At 42.2% G+C, this 14,412-nt stretch overlaps 2 protein-coding genes across 5 annotated transcripts; one reads left to right on the forward strand and one right to left on the reverse strand.

Moving 5' to 3' along the window:
* Positions 1-2,998: 2,998 nt before the first annotated feature.
* stv (BAG domain-containing protein starvin) lies at positions 2,999-10,958 on the forward strand. Of its 4 annotated transcripts, none has more exons than XM_070214229.1 (4): positions 2,999-3,896; positions 8,690-8,789; positions 8,871-9,969; positions 10,036-10,958. In XM_070214229.1, exons 1-4 carry the CDS (start codon positions 3,633-3,635, stop codon positions 10,325-10,327), a joined length of 1,755 nt encoding a protein of 584 aa, XP_070070330.1. In that variant the 5' UTR covers positions 2,999-3,632; the 3' UTR covers positions 10,328-10,958. The 4 variants fall into 4 exon arrangements, with proteins under 4 accessions (XP_070070330.1, XP_016999348.3, XP_070070332.1 ...); XM_070214231.1 differs by lacking the exon at positions 2,999-3,896 and adding an exon at positions 6,101-6,289; XM_017143859.3 differs by having other exon boundaries at positions 3,000-3,896; positions 8,690-9,969.
* A 13-nt stretch (positions 10,959-10,971) lies between these two features.
* Abp1 (Actin binding protein 1) lies at positions 10,972-13,909 on the reverse strand. Its single transcript, XM_017143864.3, has 5 exons — positions 13,311-13,909; positions 12,799-13,250; positions 12,562-12,738; positions 12,027-12,502; positions 10,972-11,689 (listed from the first exon to the last, which is right to left on the reverse strand). Exons 1-5 carry the CDS (start codon positions 13,563-13,565, stop codon positions 11,457-11,459), a joined length of 1,593 nt encoding a protein of 530 aa, XP_016999353.2. The 5' UTR covers positions 13,566-13,909; the 3' UTR covers positions 10,972-11,456.
* Between the last annotated feature and the right edge of the window lie 503 nt (positions 13,910-14,412).

The raw sequence follows: 14,412 nt of genomic DNA on the forward strand, positions 1-14,412 counted from the left end.
CAGCAAGGCAGCAACCAAGCCATTCGGACCTGGCTCAAACGGAGTGGTGCCGATGATACCCGCGGGCATGAATGGGAACAAGCCGAGTCTGCGCCTTCGAGCAGCGCGCCAAAATAAAAACTCACTCAAGTTTTGGGGCAGCTCTGCAAAAAGAGAGAAAGAGTGAAGGCTCCTACCGAGTGCGTAAAAACCTTTGATTCAGTTATATAATTGAGGGGGCGCCCGGTTGGCTTTTTTTGTAGGGTTTCTTTTCTTTGGGGGACCTTACCTGTCGGTGGGCAATTAACGGCTAAGCAATAATCACCAAACTGCCCGAAAATCCATGACTAACATTTGTCGCCTCCCTCTTGAAACGGTTAATTGAGCCAATATTCGACTTTAACGGTAATGGAGTACGATATGCTAGTAGCAGCAAGCACAATGGGTAGAATAATCATCAATATATTAAATATTTTAGTAAATCTAAAAGACTTTTTTATATAAAGAGCTATGTTTGTCATAAAAAATTATACATAAGTTTCCACTTTTAGACACCATTTTCAGCAGTGAATGTAATATTCATAATATTTATTAAGATCTTAACAATATAGAAAATAAATAAATTTTTCCCATTATTTAATTCTACTATCATCTACTACTAGTAGTATAATAGTATAATTAGTAGTATAGTAGTAGTAGTACTAGTAGTAGTGTAGTAGTGTTATTACTAGTGAATAAAATATTTTATTTATTTATAAAGAGCTTAAAAATATAAATAAATGATATATTATTATTTATTATAATAAATGATATATTATATATATGATATGAGAAACCCGATCATTAGTTTCTTTTACGATTAGAGAGTTCACTTTGGCAAAGTATCACGTTAAAATTCCAAATATGAAACTCATATTTGTTACACTTTGTTATGGGTATCGGGGGTTCTACGATGTCAGCATATTTAGCCAGAATAAACACTTGCTTTTGACTGACTCATTCAATGCGATTTGTTTTGACAACTTACATTTCATTCATGGGCCCATAAATGGAGCGTATTAAAATACCAAAGAAGACTGTGAGGGATACCCTACTTACTCACTAATTACTACTTTGATTCCGATATCTTAAAAAAAATAATTTCCTTAAATAAATTAAACAAACTGCAATGTTTTATTTATGTTGACCCATTTCAGAGCAAGATATATTTCTTTTTCGAATCTCGAATTCTGAGAAAAACGTCTGAAATGCAACAGCGGCATTGCGTTTCGCTCGTGTATCTATATGGCATGTATAACAACAAATATCGTAAGTATATTTATAATCAAAAAAATATATACAACACACTGTTGTTCGTATGTATAGATTTTGTGCAATATTTAATTATGAATTATTTCAATTTTATATGCTCTGGCGACGCAGTTGTTCGGCCAAACAACGAGAAAATATTTGGAAAATACATCTAACGGATAAAAGTGGGTGGGCGTGTCGCCGCCGGCAGTCCGATTATATATGCATAGTATGAGTGTGCATATTCTCTCAGATCTACAGTTGAGGTAAAAATAGTAGCTCTTTTAGAGAGCACCCAAGAATATATTTTTGAAAATTTATATATGTTATACTTATAATTAAAATACCGTTCAACTTAATTTTCAAGTGAAATGGACATTAATTTAAAAGAAAAACATTTATGCTTAGAAAATTCTTGGGAAAACCCAAAAACAGCATTCCAATGCTCCTATTGTGCTGGCCACAACGGTGCGTATGGGTAATTTTGGGATTCTAAGGAAAATGCTTGTGAGTGACTAATACGTAGTTGCTTAAAAGGTGGTATGACGGTAATCAGCTGATCGTTTAGCGAAAACAGTTGACTGCCGAAGACTTTCTGTCGCTATTGCACTTTTGTACTTTTGTTTATTGCAAAAATGTGTTTAAAAGTGGATACCTTTTGCGGGGGTGGGGGTCTTGTGGCAACAGATCGTTAGTCATTGATCGATTGATTGGCCGCTCAACAAGACTCGTCAGTGGGCGATGACAACTGTTTACGCTGCTGATTTTGCCTTTGCTTTTGCCTTAATTGTTGTTGCTCTTCGACGGCTGTGACGCAGTGGTTGTATGTAGGCGGTCCCAGTGCACAGAAATAAAAACAGCTGAATATCTTATTTGCTTACAGTTTGATCAACCAAAAACGAAAAATTCTATGTTTGTTTATGTAGGATTTGTCGTAATAAATCATAATAAAATCTCCTTTCGAATAGAATTAGAATCTTTACTTTTAGGTTTTTCGCTATCGCCATGTTCTCCTTTTAAAAAATTCAAAAATATGCTGAAGAATAAATTTATTTATTTTATTTAGCTATTTTTGTAATTATCTTAAAATCTTTTGAAAACGCCTATGTGCTTTATTATTCCTTTGTCTTTATAAATTAATCGTTTAATCAACTTTCAATTATTTTATATCTTTTCCAGATCCAAGGTTAAGCTACTGACCATAATGCCTTGTGAGTTTCACATCTCAGTAAATTATATCCAATTTCAATGATAAACATATTACATATATTTTTCTTTCGGTGTGGCTTACGGTTACAGATTCGGATTCTAGAAGCCATGCGACTGCCGAGGAATGCGTTTCAGAGCACCGCTCTGCTCTCCCGCTCGCTCTCGCACTCTCTCGGCCAACTTTCTAGCGGCCGTCTATTTATAAGTCTGATGTGTGTGTAGTGTATCTTAACCTGGTCCGTGATCGGTGCACAAAGAGAGAGCGCGTTGGCTACAGAGAGAGATAGACGGGATCGAGAGAGTCGTATCCGTATCCGTAAGACAGTATTAAATATTTACCAATTAAGGCCTTAAACCGAGGAGAGAGGAGAGCAGCCGCAAGGCAGGTAGAAGCCAAGCAAAGCTTAGCGAGAGAGTGGGGCCGAAAGAGAGAGCCGAGAGAGCCGCACACCACACAGTGGGGCTGATGGGCGAATAATAATGGCTGGCAGCCAGCAGCAATGGCGCTCGGCGCTCAGTCGAAAAGAAACTTTGGCAGCGTGAGGACGCCCGTTTGCATGTGCGTGGCCCCCGTTAAGCAACAACAACATCGAGTGGCAATGTGCAAAAATAAAAAATCTATATATATTTTAAATTGAATATAGAAATCCGAAAACCCACACTCGCAACCACACACATACGAGCGCTGGGCGAAGAGAGCGCGAGCGGAAATACTTAAAAAGCTAAAAAGCAAAAAGTGAAAGTAAAAAAGTGGCCGTATCGGTGTGAGCGGCATCTAGAAAGTGTGGCCAAAAAGTGACATCACACTCCGGGCAGCAGAAAAACAGCAGCAGGAGCAGGAACATACGAGAACTACGAATCGAAATTGAAATTGAAATCGAAATCGAGCGGTATTCGCACGCGTCGTCGCTCAAGGTGAAACCGCGCCACCCCCCCTTGAAAATCCCCCCCAACACCTCCCCCCTCCTGCACCCGCAGCCCGCGTCCAAAAATTAATCTCAACAACTGGCACGACAAGTAGTCGCCGACGAAAAGTCACAGTCGAGTATCAACAAAAGGAAATAAATTAAAAAAAATTGTCGCTACGCAGCGCGAGACGACGGATTCGATTAGGTTAGGGTAACGGATTTTGGTTTTGCCCAGCAAAAACAGCCATGAAGCCCACTGTGATGGCGGCCAATCAGGCGCCAAGCAATCCTGCCGCCGGCGGCAATGGAACGCCCGCAGGACCAGGAGTCAATATACCCGTCAATCGGGAGTATGTGAGTGGTGGCTATGGATCGCCACAGCAGAATCCACAGTTCCACAGCCCACAAAACGCTTACGGATCGCCCAGGCAGCAGCAGCAGCAGCAGCCGCACTTCCAGCAGCCGCACCACCAGCAGGTTCCCCCAAATCAGCAGCAGCAACATTTTCAGGTGAGTGGCCGCCAGAAGCTATACTAAGGAGGAGGGGGCGTGGAGGGGGGGGGTGGCAGACGAGCGGCAGCGGCGAGAGATCCCAAGGTTGGCGCCTGGCAAGGTCGCCCCCTCCAGATCTCACAGATCTCCCCCAACCCAAAGACCTCGAGCGCATAGCTGGGACATATTCGTATGAGTGTCATGGTTTCTGTTGTTGTTTTCAACGGCAGTGTGGCAATTCAAGTACAGTGGAGATTCTCGATATAATAACAGGCTCAAGGAAATTATTATCAAAATACTATATCAATTTGTAATACATAAAAAAAGCAAGTTCCCATATCGTTTTTACATGAAATACTTCTTTCGCCCAGGTCATCACTTGACCTTAAATAATCTAAAATCGATCTACGTTTCATATTGTTTTTTTTTTGGTGAAATAGTACACTCTAGATACTTTTCTTTATAACTATTTATTTTGATTTATCTAGTAACTCGATTTTCTTAAATCTATTTAGTAAATAAAGGAATAAAGTTTATTTTATAGTTTAGGCAAAAATGTGTTTACAATTCGGCCTTAATAAACCGAAAATAAAACATCGAGATGTTTCCATCAGTTGAAGAAGCCTTCAAAGGCTTCTTATTCTCGAAATGCTTGATTCTTTGTTTGCTTAAAAGTCTTGAGAAAGCGATTAAGTTTTATTCATTTCACTAGGTACGAGTATCGTGAATGACACAGCGTTTTTTCCATTTGTTTTATTTTTCCGAATGAATCCTTCGCAATTTCGCATTGGCTTTGGGCTCTTTGTAAAACTCTCAGGGGTAAAAACAATGGAAAAAGGCAGTGTGGTTGCGTAAAGGCCCCTAGCCACCCCTCTTAAATGGGGGTTTTTCGCGAAGGGTTGGGGACTTCCAACCCCCCTCAGTGTGTCAAGTGTGTGTGCACACTCTGTTGACCTACTCGGCAGGAACTTATAGTATCTCTGCTAAGTTTCTGGGCTGATGTCGTGTCAAGCTCTCGTCTAGTGGCCAACGCTGCGTATGATTAATGCCGCAACGCGTGCGGAATTTTACCAGAGACAAGTAAAGTACAGCTGTTTTGTTGCGGTCTAATCTAATGGCCAGCAATCCAAATCTATCACGAACGAATCGCAGAAAATATTTGAAAATTTCTAGAAGAAAACACACATCGCGTAGCGCTCTCGTTCGTTCTTTCTATTTTGGCGCCGAGTCGAGTCGAAATATCGCTCTTTATTCTTTATTCTTGCCCAAAGTCTGCTGTGCGTGTCTGTGTCTTCCGCTGTAGGTGGGCACCGCTGTACAGTTAATACATAATGACACTCCATATGTGCGCATATCTGTGGAAGCAAGCCAGTTGTCTAATGGGAAGCGTGGGCGGCTTTTGGTTGCTCAACCTCTTGGCCAACGCGGGGGCCTCGTCGATGCGTTGGTGACGTTGACTATATAAAAACGTCATCACCAAGTAACCGTACAGTAAATAGGGGTTATGATAGACTTTAGAGTTTTAACAACTAATAAATAAATCTTTAATAAAATGTACTGTAATATTATTGGTATCTTACAAACATTTAAAAAATGTTTAAAATAGTTTAAGTTGTTATTGATTCTGAATTATGGTTGAGAAATCGTACGATTTTTCATATATTTTTTTTTAAGATAATACATTTGTTTTTTAGAAATTTAACCCTAGCAGATTTATAACATTCTTTTATCTTAATTGGAAAAATATATATTTTATTGAAAGAAAGAAAAAAAATTTGTAGTGCTGATAAAAGTTATTTAAACACCACTTAAGAATCCCAAGCTTTTTCTTCAAGTGTGCTTATATAAGGTAACAAATAAATTATCATTACTAATTGAGGGGTGCTGTAAAACAATCAAAACTCTTGTTCATAATTTTTAAAGCAAACACAAGTATATTTTTCTATAAAGTAAAATTAATTCAAACGCAGTAAAATACAGTGAAATCCAACGGTTTTTATTAGTTCACCGATTTGAGTGAGTTCCGGTACTTAATTCACTGTACTTCCACTTTAAGTCCATTCGGGTAATTGAGTTGAGTAAGAAAGAGAGAGGGAGAGCGTCCTTTCAGGAGAGACTCGAAGAGACTCTCGAGAGTTGCAGAAACTGCGAGAAGTGGCTAGAATGAGCCAGCGGTTTCGAGAGTGGGCGACACTCGCTTTAAAAGGCCTCCTCCGCCGACGACTCGGCTCATTCGCATTTAAACAATCGAACCGACTGCACATCACGTCACCGAGCGGAAAAGCTATAAAAATCAAAAGTTACAAAACACAAAATACTCGTAGAGTGCTTCTATACACTTGTAGCGAAAATAATTGACGGGCAGTGAGCGGTGCTCATTGATAAAGTAAACAAATTGAGCAGGCGAAAAGGTAAGGCTCCCAGATCGACATCCGCTCCCCAACAGCTGTTCATTCACTGCCAATTGACATCACTTGTTTGCCCACACTCGCACCCAGTCTATGGGCCTCTGACTCATCCTGTTATTTATAAACAATTCGCCCACCGAGCCGAGCAATTTGCACTACTCTATTGCTACACAGAACGAATAATTGATCAAATAAAAACACCTCTTAACGAGGTAAACAACTAGTGACGACCGCACCTTCAACATACAAAAGTTCTGATATCAACATTTGTGACGAAAAATTATTACACTCGTCATTAAATAGACTTTCTAATATTTTCTCATTCGGCCCGCCCTAGCAAACTATTCCAGCCTTTTTCTCTTTACAGGCATTTTCTATTGCAGCGTGACGAATGAGAAAAGATTAGAAAGTCTATTTAATGACGAGTGTAATAATTTTTCGTCACAAATGTTGATATCAGAACTTTTGTATGTTGAAGGTGCGGTCGTCACTAGTTTTTTACCTCGTTAAGAGGTGTTTTTATTTGATATCAGAAGTTTTTGTTTGTTTACATTTGCTCTCATAGGAGCTAATATATACATTTAAATTTAAATTGGTCAATCATAATTTTTAAACAATTGTATTTTAACAAATTAAGTTAAAAAGGCGTTGAAGTATTTCAAAATACCTTTTAAACGAGGTATAGCACATGTCTGTACCTTTAGTAGTGTAGAACTTACAAACTAACGAAATTTAGCTATTTTTAGCTTTTTCCCGCTAAAGTAGCGGCTTTTTCCAAAAGTCGTAGAACAAAAGATTCCTATATGGAACTTTTAAGTGCAAATTTACTGATTCCATGACCCTAAAATACAGTTCGGATACCCTCCCACAAAATTCAATACTCAGGGAGCGTTAATTGTTCGAGCTGGCAAAAGTGGCTATTTTCGTATAAAAATAACTTTTAAACGTGACTTTTTACAGTAATGTGTTATATACCAAAATTTAAGGAATCTCAAGGGCTATACAGTTTAAGGTTTTAAAGAAAATCGTTAGAGCCGTTTTTGAGAAAAATAAAAAAAAGCTAAAAAAAAAGTTTTAAAAAATTGTTTTTGTTCATATTTTTTTAATTATTACATTTACACAAATTGCATATAGAAGGCGTTTATAGCATTTAAAAATACCTTTCAAACGAGATGCAGCACAAGTCTGTAGCTTTAGTAGTATATAAGTTACGGATTTCCGAATTTTAGCTATTTATAGCTGTTTTCCCGCTAAACTAGCGAGTTTTTCCAAAAGTGGTAGAACAAAAGTTTTTCATATCGATGTGATGAACGTCATATCAAATTTTCAAAACTTAAAAAACATGTTTTGGACAAACTGACAAACTGACAAACTGACAAACTGACAAACAGAATTAAATTTTCATTTTGGGAAGACGAAGGAAATCTTATTTTGGCTATAACTTTTGAACGGAGCGTCGGATTTTGACAAATGACCCCTTATTCGACGGGTATTTTCAAAAGGAATACAACTAAAACATTTCGAGGGGGCATTTATCCCCACCGGCCCCAACAGCTCCAAATTTCGAAATTTTCACTTTTTCACTTTCACCGCTCTCTCTCCCAAGCCAATTAATTTTCTTAGAGTCTTGGTATGCAATCCTGTTAGTTTTCGCAATACCTTTCGATAGGCGTATCATTCATTATGATCGGACCATCACAGTAGATTTTCATTTCTTCGTGTATATATAGTAGTCGCCTTCGCACACTCTCCTGGTGCGCTTCGTCACTACATGGACTGCCGTCCATAGTGATATGGAACAGTGATTAAATTGCTGATTATACAAATCTTTTTTGGACCGGATATCAGTATTTCAATAGAAAAATGACATGTTCAAGTGTTTAAATTTTTAACAGAATTATAAAAAATATATTTATAAAAGTGAAAAGTATAGAAAAGTTAATAAATTCAAACTAAATACAAAACAGTTAATAAATAAATGAGTATTGAGTTATTAGGAGGTTATCATTATTGAAGTTAGAACACGACATTTTCAAGTATTTTTTTTAAATAAAATAAATAAAAAATCTAATTATTAAACTGATAAGTAGAAATCCATTGTATCAATATTATTATTTACAAATTAATTATAAAACATTTATTAAGTGTATGAGTCTACAAATCTTTTAAAATGTTTACCATTATGTTGGAACTGAAAAATAGTATTTGGAGGTATTTCACTTAAAAATTAAATTGTTTAACTTAAAATTATTTAACTGAAAATTCAAGATGACAACAGAGCAAAAGTTGAATCGTTCTTTTACCAATATAGAAATAATTTAAATTTATTTTTAAAAAATATAAAAAAATGTTCAGATTTAATATTTGGCCCGATCTCACCAGTTCCCTCTCTTTCGATTGCAGCCGACCTTTGGATTTGAACCCAACATGGACATGGACAACATGTTCCCGCGCTCGCACCTGGGCAGGATGCACGATCCCTTCGCCGGCTTCGGCGACTCACGTAAGCGGAGCAGTTTGCACGGTCCCAGTGCCCAAGCCACCAATGCTGACGATGACTTTTCATCCTATTTCGACGACGCAGACTTTGGATTCCCCCGCTTCTCGACGATGGGACGGCGAGGACGGGCCAACAACCACATGGATCACGATGATGACTTCTTCAACCGGCTGCCCTCGGAGTTCCGCCAGTATATCCCAGATGGTTTCGGCGCCAGACGTGGACAGGGAGTGGCTCCTGCAGCAGGACAAGTTCCCCAGCAGCAGCAGCAGCAGCATCCACAGCAGCATCCCCAACAGCACTACCAGTACGCTGTGCCGCCCCAGCAACAGCAGGTCTACGTGGGATCTCCCCAGCAGCAGCAGGTGCCGCAGTCGCCCTCGAAGCGTCTCTGTGATGCAGCCATCCAGACGGAGGATCCCGCTGGCCGCTCGGAGGTGGACTGCGCCCCACCGGCCAACTTGAGCCAGCACGGACTGCGAAATACCGTGGACATGGGCGTGAAGAGTGCCGCCGAGCAGGATCAGGGATTGCGCTCCCACTCCGCCCCGCCGCCAGAGCAGCAGCAGCAGAATCTGCTCTACCAACAGCAACAGTCGGGAGCTCCCCACCAGCAATTTGGCACCCAGACCAGTCCGCCCGTCCAGCAGGGTCAGCAGTTCAAGACCTACTATGCGCCCCACCAGCAGACACATCCCCAGCAGAAGCAGCCAACGCCTCCACCGCCGACAGCAGCAGCTCCACAGACCCCCGGTGGCACCTACATACGCACCATACCCATCTTCGTGGAGGGTCGCACCGAGCCCATCATCAATGCCCACAAGGAGATTCCCAACCAGAATGCTCCTCCAAATTTTGCACCACAGCAACAGCAACAACAGCAGAGACCTGCGCCCCTGAACACGCAGCAGGCACAGCAGCAGGAGGCACCTATTGAGGGAGGAGGAGCCGCAGCTGGTCTGCCACCACAGACGCCACACACCCTCAATTCGATCAACAAGATCCAGGACATACAGCGCGATGTGCTGGAGCTGATGGGCAAGGTGGAGCAGTTCAAGGGAACGCGCCAGGAGAAGGAGTACGCCTACCTGGACGAGATGCTGACCCGCAATCTGCTCAAGCTGGACACAATTGATACAAACGGCAAGGACAGCATTCGCCTGGCCCGCAAGGAGGCCATCAAGTGAGTTTGAATCTCTAGAATCTGTAAAGAAGATTATGTAATAATATGTATTTCCCTATTTTCCAGATGCATTCAGGCTTCTATAAATGTCCTAGAGGCCAAGGCCGAGGAGAATGCCAGGGCGGCGTCAGGAGCAGCACCTCCAGCTGAAGAAACGGCTGCAGTGGCTGAACCAGAGGTCACGGAGCCAGTGACTCCACAGCCACAGGATGCTACGAAAATTCAGGAACCCATCCCTCTGCCGCCGCCACCAAATGCTGCTCCTGGTGAAAAATCTGAAGGAGCTGCTCCCGAAGCCACCGTGGTGGAACCTTCGCTAGCTCCTGGTGAGACGTCAACCACCACGTCGTCGGAATGATGAACGCAGCGCCTCTACAGGGCGACCGTTTCGAAGCAGCTACGCAAATTAACCAAATTCAAGTGACAACAAACGGACGAGATGATGGAGGCGACTCATCAAAGGACTTCGAAGTGAATGTGTATCGGATGGGGATGTGAATAGCTGGCGAGGGATCTTTGCTAGTATTTCGTAGATAAAATCTCATGTGTCGAACACTCAACACCCAAAACACACACACACAGCATAGATTATAGGCTAGTAAGAAAATGAATATTGAGAAAAAGTGCCTGCATAGAATTCGGAAGTTAACAGAACGAAAAGGATTTCCTTCTTCACCTAAAAGAGCTGATTATGTTTAAGCGATAGAGATCACCATGAGGATATTTTTCAAACCAGAGTCCAGTTTTTTTATACATACGTAAATTGCACCGACGAGGAGCAGAAGCAAGCCGCCGTATGATCTCATACAAATCTACAGCAATTCGGGCTTGCTTTCCTTTCCACCAACAACAGCTCCACATGCACCACTCACACGGCTTTGCTGCAGGTGAATTGTTAAACAAAGGTAAACACTTTTAGAGAAACTACGATAACTATTTATGCTACTAATTAATGCGAAAAAAATAAATGTAGATATTGTTGACTATAAGACATCGTGTTTTTCTTTCCGTTGCACAATTATCAAAGTTTATTATCGAAAAAGGTTACAAATCTCAATCAATAATACATATACAAAAGAACCCTGGTTCGGGGATGGAGCGGGCCTTAAATACTGACTAAGTGGTTACTCTGTATGTAGCTTAAGAACATTTTAAAAGGACGCAACAATGATATAATATGTGTATACAGTATACAGATGGGAACAACGTATGAATGGTTTGCATTATGTGGGCATGGAGTATACGTTATATAATATGTATGTAGTTAAAAAACAGACGCGTGATGTACGATGTAAAAATCTTATAGTCGCATTTAGTCATCGTTGAATCTCCTTTAGGTGTATCGCATTATTGTTCAAGAGTACGGGGCTAAAGTGTTTAAGTAGCTATAGTCCGGATCCAAAATATATATGTATAGTGGCTAGCTGCATTGGTGTAGATATCTAGCAAAAGGGCGACCCAGCTGCTTGGCACTTGGTTCTAACCCCCTAGTTAATGATCTCGACATAGTTTGCCGGAAACAGTCCATAGGTTCCGTCAGGGCCCAGGCCCTGCCACCATCCCTCATCGATTTGATCGATATGCGTGATCACATCGCCGGGATCGAAGGTAATCTCCGACTCGTCGGCTGCCTGGTAATCGTACAGGGCTCGGGCTCGCAGTCCCAGATCGCCGAGGGTCTCTTGGCAAATGAAATCGTCCTCGTTCACCAAATCCGTCACTGAAAAGTACAAAATAGTAATTAAAACAAGAAAGGAAGCTAGCTTTGGCGAGCCGAAGCTTATATACCCTTGCAGATCATTCCTATTAATTTACAAATAGCAAACATTTTCAATTTCCTATATATATAGCTTAAAAACTGAGAGACAAGTTTGCGTAGCAACGGACGGAAAGACGGACATGGCTAGATCGACTTGTCTAGTAATGCTGATCAATAATATATATAATTTGTAGGAAACATCTCTTTCACTGCGTTGCAAACTTTTGACTGAAATCATAATAGCCTCTGCAAGGGTATAAAAATCAAGGATAATTAACTGGTCTTAAGAGCCACTCACAAGCATTCCTTTCCAGCGTGCTCAGGCCGCTCGTCTTGGCCGATTGCGACTGCTGCACGGTGACCGACACCTTGGTGCGGACCTCCTCCTCCTGATCCTGGTACACAGCGGTGTCCGTCTCATTGGACGAGGTGGTCTCGTCCGGCGACTGCGACTGCAGCGAGTTGGTTTTACTGTGCGGCGACCGCTTGATGGTGGAGAACTGCTCGCTGCTTTCATGGGCTAAAGGTAGATCGTCGATCGGTTGGGACTCCTCCACCTCTGCTATTGTGGAGACCACTTCGGCGGCTACGGGAGCAGCAGCTATCGGAGCATCAACAGCGGGGGCAGGAGTCTCCACGGGCAGCGATTTGGCCGGTGACACAGAGCGTGGTGGCGAAGGCACAGATGCATCTTGAGGCTGATTCTGGTTAAAGACGTTAATGCGCTGGGCAATGGAATTGCGGGCTGGCTTGGCCGGCGGTTGTGTATTTAATCTGTAAATCAAAAATGCAGCTTAGTTGGGAAGCAAATTTTAACTAAGAATGGTAATCACTTGGACTGCAGCTGCCCCTCGCTGGTGTGCTTGGTGAACATGGCCTTGGCTGCTCCCACACGCGAGCCAATCAATTCGCGGGCCTCCTGGTTCCTCGCCTGACGCATGCGCTCCGCATCGGTCAGGTTGTTCGAGAATCCCGGCACTGTTTTCTCAGGACTCAGAGGTTGCGGGGAGCTATTAGGAAATACATAATATTTACTATAATGTAAAACTATTTTTAGGTATTTTAGTTACGTTTTAATGGGAACATGAGCCGGCTGGAGCTTCGTGGTGCTTATGACCAGCTTCTCGCGCTCCTTGTGCTCCTTCTCCTCGCGACTGCGTTGCTCCTGCTCCAGCTTCTGCAGCTCCAGCCGCTTGGACTCCTTCTCGGCCTCCTGGCGCCGCTTCTCCTCGGCCTCCTCCTTCTTCCAAAAGTCCTGCATTACGCTGGCGTTCAGCTCCTTGGTGGGGATGACGCGCGTATAGTTGGTGCCCACCGGCGCCTTCTGCTCCTCCATCCCGCCGCGTGGCTCCTTGAAGCTGTAGGCGGAGCTCACGGTGCTGAGTTTCTTGAGGAGACGATCCAAATCTATGTCATCCTCGTTGCGGGCATTTATGGTGAGGTGGGCGCCGGAAAGGAGATTGCCTACGTCGCGTATGTGATTGGCGCAGGTGCCCTTGCGTAGCACAGGTGCGCCCTCGCCCTGAAAAGAGAGAAATGGTTAATGGGAACTCGGATAAGATAAGGCCATAAGGTGACTCACCTGCCAGTTGATGAGCAAGTACTTGTTGAGGCCCGTTTTCGGGTCTTCGATGCGCACGAAGGCGTACATGATTTTGCCGCTGTTTAAATCCTCGTTCAGCTCCTCGACGCCTCCATCGCCAGTGGCCACTACCTTGAGTTCATTCGTCTGCCCCTCGTAGCCAAAAAGCGACCAATTTGTGGCGCTCTTGTCGTCGAGAACATCCTTCCAGGCGGCCACTATTTGCGACCGATTCTTCTCAAAGCTAATGGCCATAATTCCAGACTGCCAACGACCTTGAACACGGAGATCTTGGCCAGCTTTCACTGGGTCGCCGTCTTCGTCAAGTGAAAGCCAACGCCCCGCGAAGTCACCAAATTTGAATGGGTTGTCTTGACTTAAAATTTCTTAATTAAAAGCAGCCGCCTCACAAAGACACGCACACACACAGACAGACACGCACACCAGTGGAACAATAGGATTGTGATTGATTTTCCAGTCTGTGCGAATTTCCAGGGCTCTTGAAATCCTAGTTTTTCACCTATTTACTCCGAGTTGTGTGTGCAGAAGTGGGTCTAGTGTTATGCTCCGGCATTTGCAACTCCCCAGTTATCCAATTTAATTGGAATTTTTAAATATTTAATCGCGGCGACCTACACTTTTTTGCAACAACAAATTAGAGGTGGAACACAAGGCGATACTAAGCTTACAGCAAGTTGGCAGACCACTATTATCGATTTATCTACCTAGTTTGAACGCGTCGCGCTTGCATTCATTTACAGATGGATGCAAGTTTATTTCCAACACCATCAAATTAGACAACTAATTGAAATCCATTGCAATCTTGAAATGTCCTATGCAATTTGGACTTCGTCTTTGGAAATTGTCTTAAAAAATCATTAATTTTGAGTATTAAAATAAAAATGTTGTTATTTGTTTTCGAAAAAATAAACATATTTTGTCTATGCATATTGTTTTTTTTTAAATCTTTGGTTCACCATCGTGGACGCAACACAAGTGTGAACAAGTTATATTGGCTTGTGTCCCTGCTAAAGCCAAACGTCAGGTTGAAGTCCACGCTAAGCCATAACAATCCGGTACTATAACAAACTATCGATATGTC

This window comes from Drosophila takahashii, chromosome 3L (assembly GCF_030179915.1).
Source record: "Drosophila takahashii strain IR98-3 E-12201 chromosome 3L, DtakHiC1v2, whole genome shotgun sequence".
Classification (NCBI taxonomy): Eukaryota; Metazoa; Arthropoda; class Insecta; order Diptera; family Drosophilidae; genus Drosophila; species Drosophila takahashii.

Bases quoted from the DNA above. Each gene is read 5' to 3' on its own strand.
- stv (XM_017143859.3), top strand. From the start codon at position 3,633: ATGAAGCCCACTGTGATGGCGGCCAATCAGGCGCCAAGCAATCCTGCC. The intron at 3,897-8,689 runs GTGAGTGGCCGC...TTTCGATTGCAG, and splicing joins AGCAGCAGCAACATTTTCAG to CCGACCTTTGGATTTGAACC. The intron at 9,970-10,035 runs GTGAGTTTGAAT...CCTATTTTCCAG, and splicing joins GCCCGCAAGGAGGCCATCAA to ATGCATTCAGGCTTCTATAA.
- Abp1 (XM_017143864.3), bottom strand. From the start codon at position 13,565: ATGGCCATTAGCTTTGAGAAGAATCGGTCGCAAATAGTGGCCGCCTGG. The intron at 12,503-12,561 runs GTGATTACCATT...TTTGATTTACAG, and splicing joins GAGGGGCAGCTGCAGTCCAA to ATTAAATACACAACCGCCGG. The intron at 11,690-12,026 runs GTGAGTGGCTCT...TGTACTTTTCAG, and splicing joins CACGCTGGAAAGGAATGCTT to TGACGGATTTGGTGAACGAG.